The 2,103-nt window shown below is 56.9% G+C and overlaps 1 protein-coding gene across 1 annotated transcript; it reads left to right on the plus strand.

Annotated features, from left to right (window-relative positions):
• Positions 1-240: 240 nt before the first annotated feature.
• On the plus strand, positions 241-1,845 carry LOC118932556 (uncharacterized). The gene is made up of 2 exons (XM_057505020.1): positions 241-558; positions 834-1,845. The coding sequence occupies exons 1-2, from the start codon at positions 501-503 to the stop codon at positions 1,439-1,441; spliced, it is 666 nt and encodes a 221-aa protein (XP_057361003.1). The 5' UTR covers positions 241-500; the 3' UTR covers positions 1,442-1,845.
• The last annotated feature ends 258 nt before the right edge of the window (positions 1,846-2,103 follow it).

The raw sequence follows: 2,103 nt of genomic DNA on the forward strand, positions 1-2,103 counted from the left end.
CAAGTGCAGGCGTGCACACGTGTGGGCAATGAGCTCTTACTGACTCTATATAAAGAGCTCTGCGCAGTGCTCTGGGGCTGGAGGTAGTGCAGAGGACCAGGGACAGAGATGGGGTCGGTGCGTGCAGACTGCCCTGCAGGTGGATGGGATTCTAGTGCTTGACCTGCCACCACAACAGTAACGCTGGGTATAAACTCTCTTACCCTCAATGTTCCATTGTCATTTTTTAGTCTCACGGAATCCAGGGTAAACTTGTCCCGGTGCGGTGGCCTAGTGAGGGTGGCAGCATGCACCTGTGGGAGTGCTGTTGGTGCACAGGAAACGGGAAACCTCCAGGTTGAGGTTTGAGCCTCGGTGAGATGAGACAAGATACTGTGTTTCCTGGAAGAGCCACTCCCTTTTGAGTTTCAGGCCCAGAGAGTCACTGCTAATCGCTGCCTTCCGGCTAGGATCCTGCTCCCCTGCCCGGCTCTACCGGAGAGGGCCTCTGCAGCCAGGCCATGGGGCTGTTCCTCACTCTGTGGGGCTGGGTGCTCACAGGTGCTGCCCTGAGTACAGGTCAGATGCCAGGCAGAGGAAGCCACTCGGGGGTTGAGGGAGGGGAGAGGGACTGGGTCATTGGAGCAACAGCAGGCACAGAAGTTTTGCTTCCTGATCCCAGCCTGGCCAAGATCCTCCCAGGCACAGCCCCTTGCCCTGAGAAGGGCTCCCTTCTGTTCGCAGCTGTCTGCTGTCAGCATTCCTCATGGGGCCATTTGACAAGGTGGCAGCTGTTTCTCAGGGAGGATTACCACCCCCAGCAACCTTTAGTCTGGCCCTCCTGTGCATTTCAGGTGCCACTGCAAGCTTCGTGGAGCAAACACCCAGGTGGGTCCTGGTACGTCACGGACAGCCTGGAACCCTGCACTGCATCCTGCGGGATTCCCAGTACCCCTGGATGAGCTGGTATCAACAGGATCGCCAGGGGCAACTGCAGGTGCTGGCCACTCTGCAGAGTCCCGGAGATGAGGAGGTCGCATCCCTCCCGGGAGCAGATTACCGGGTCAAGAGGGTCAACAGTTCCCAGCTGAGGCTGCATGTGGCCAACGTGACCCAGGGCAGAATGCTGTATTGCGCCTGCAGCAAAGACACAGTGAGAAAACCACCACAACGAATGAATAAAAACCATCCTGTTCCCAGCTACAGACCCGCCCTCTGCCTCCTCTGCCCTGACAGCCCTCCCAAGCCAGCCCCCTCCCGCCCCGGGTCCTCCCGCCCGGCCACTTCACTACAAGTGTGGCCCTTCCTGAACACTGAGCAGCACAGCCATTTAACCTCAGGCTCCGGAGGGCTGGGTGCAGACCTTGTTTCTGCCTATTGTGAGCTTTGGGGAAGATTTAATCTCCCTGAAACTTTAAGTTTTTGTGTCTGTGAAGCACAAACAGTAGCTCTACCCAGCTGAGGCTTGCTGCCAGGATTAAACAGCAGGATTCAGGTGAAGCCTCCAGTATACTACAGAGGCACAGAGGCTGCACTTAATGAGCATCAGCTGTTTACTCGGCAGTCTGCACGCATAACACAGCATATTGCATTTCAATGCCTGTGTCAATACCCAGAGGGGTGCTGGAAAGCAACCTGGAGAAATTCTGGGGGCCCAAAAAGTGGTAGAATGAATACCTCAATGTGTGGCTGCCTACTCACACCGCTCCCCGGAATACACAGACACCCACATTTCCAAGTAGACCTCCATTCTCAACACCCACCATCCCCTAGGCTGCTCAACCCAGTCTCAAGTTGTCTTTTTAAAAGGAAGATGCTCAGAGAGGGCCTGTCCTAGAAAGGACCAGGGTCTGCAATCCATAGAGGAGGGCTCACCAAACATTGACCTAAAAAGCCTTGGCCCAGAACTGGGTCAGCACCTGGGTAAGGCCACGAGGAGTGAGCGCCGAACAAGGACAACCCCCAATGGCAGAACCAGCCGGGAGGTGCGCGGTGGGAGCGGCCCAGCCCTGAGACCCCCGCGGAGATGGGGGACCAAGACTGTCGCTGAGCCACCTGGTCTCTGAGAGCTTCTCGATCCCCGGGGTGTAAGCCACGAGCAGGTACCCGGGGTGCAAGGTGGGA

Source organism: Manis pentadactyla, chromosome 7 (assembly GCF_030020395.1).
Source record: "Manis pentadactyla isolate mManPen7 chromosome 7, mManPen7.hap1, whole genome shotgun sequence".
Classification (NCBI taxonomy): Eukaryota; Metazoa; Chordata; class Mammalia; order Pholidota; family Manidae; genus Manis; species Manis pentadactyla.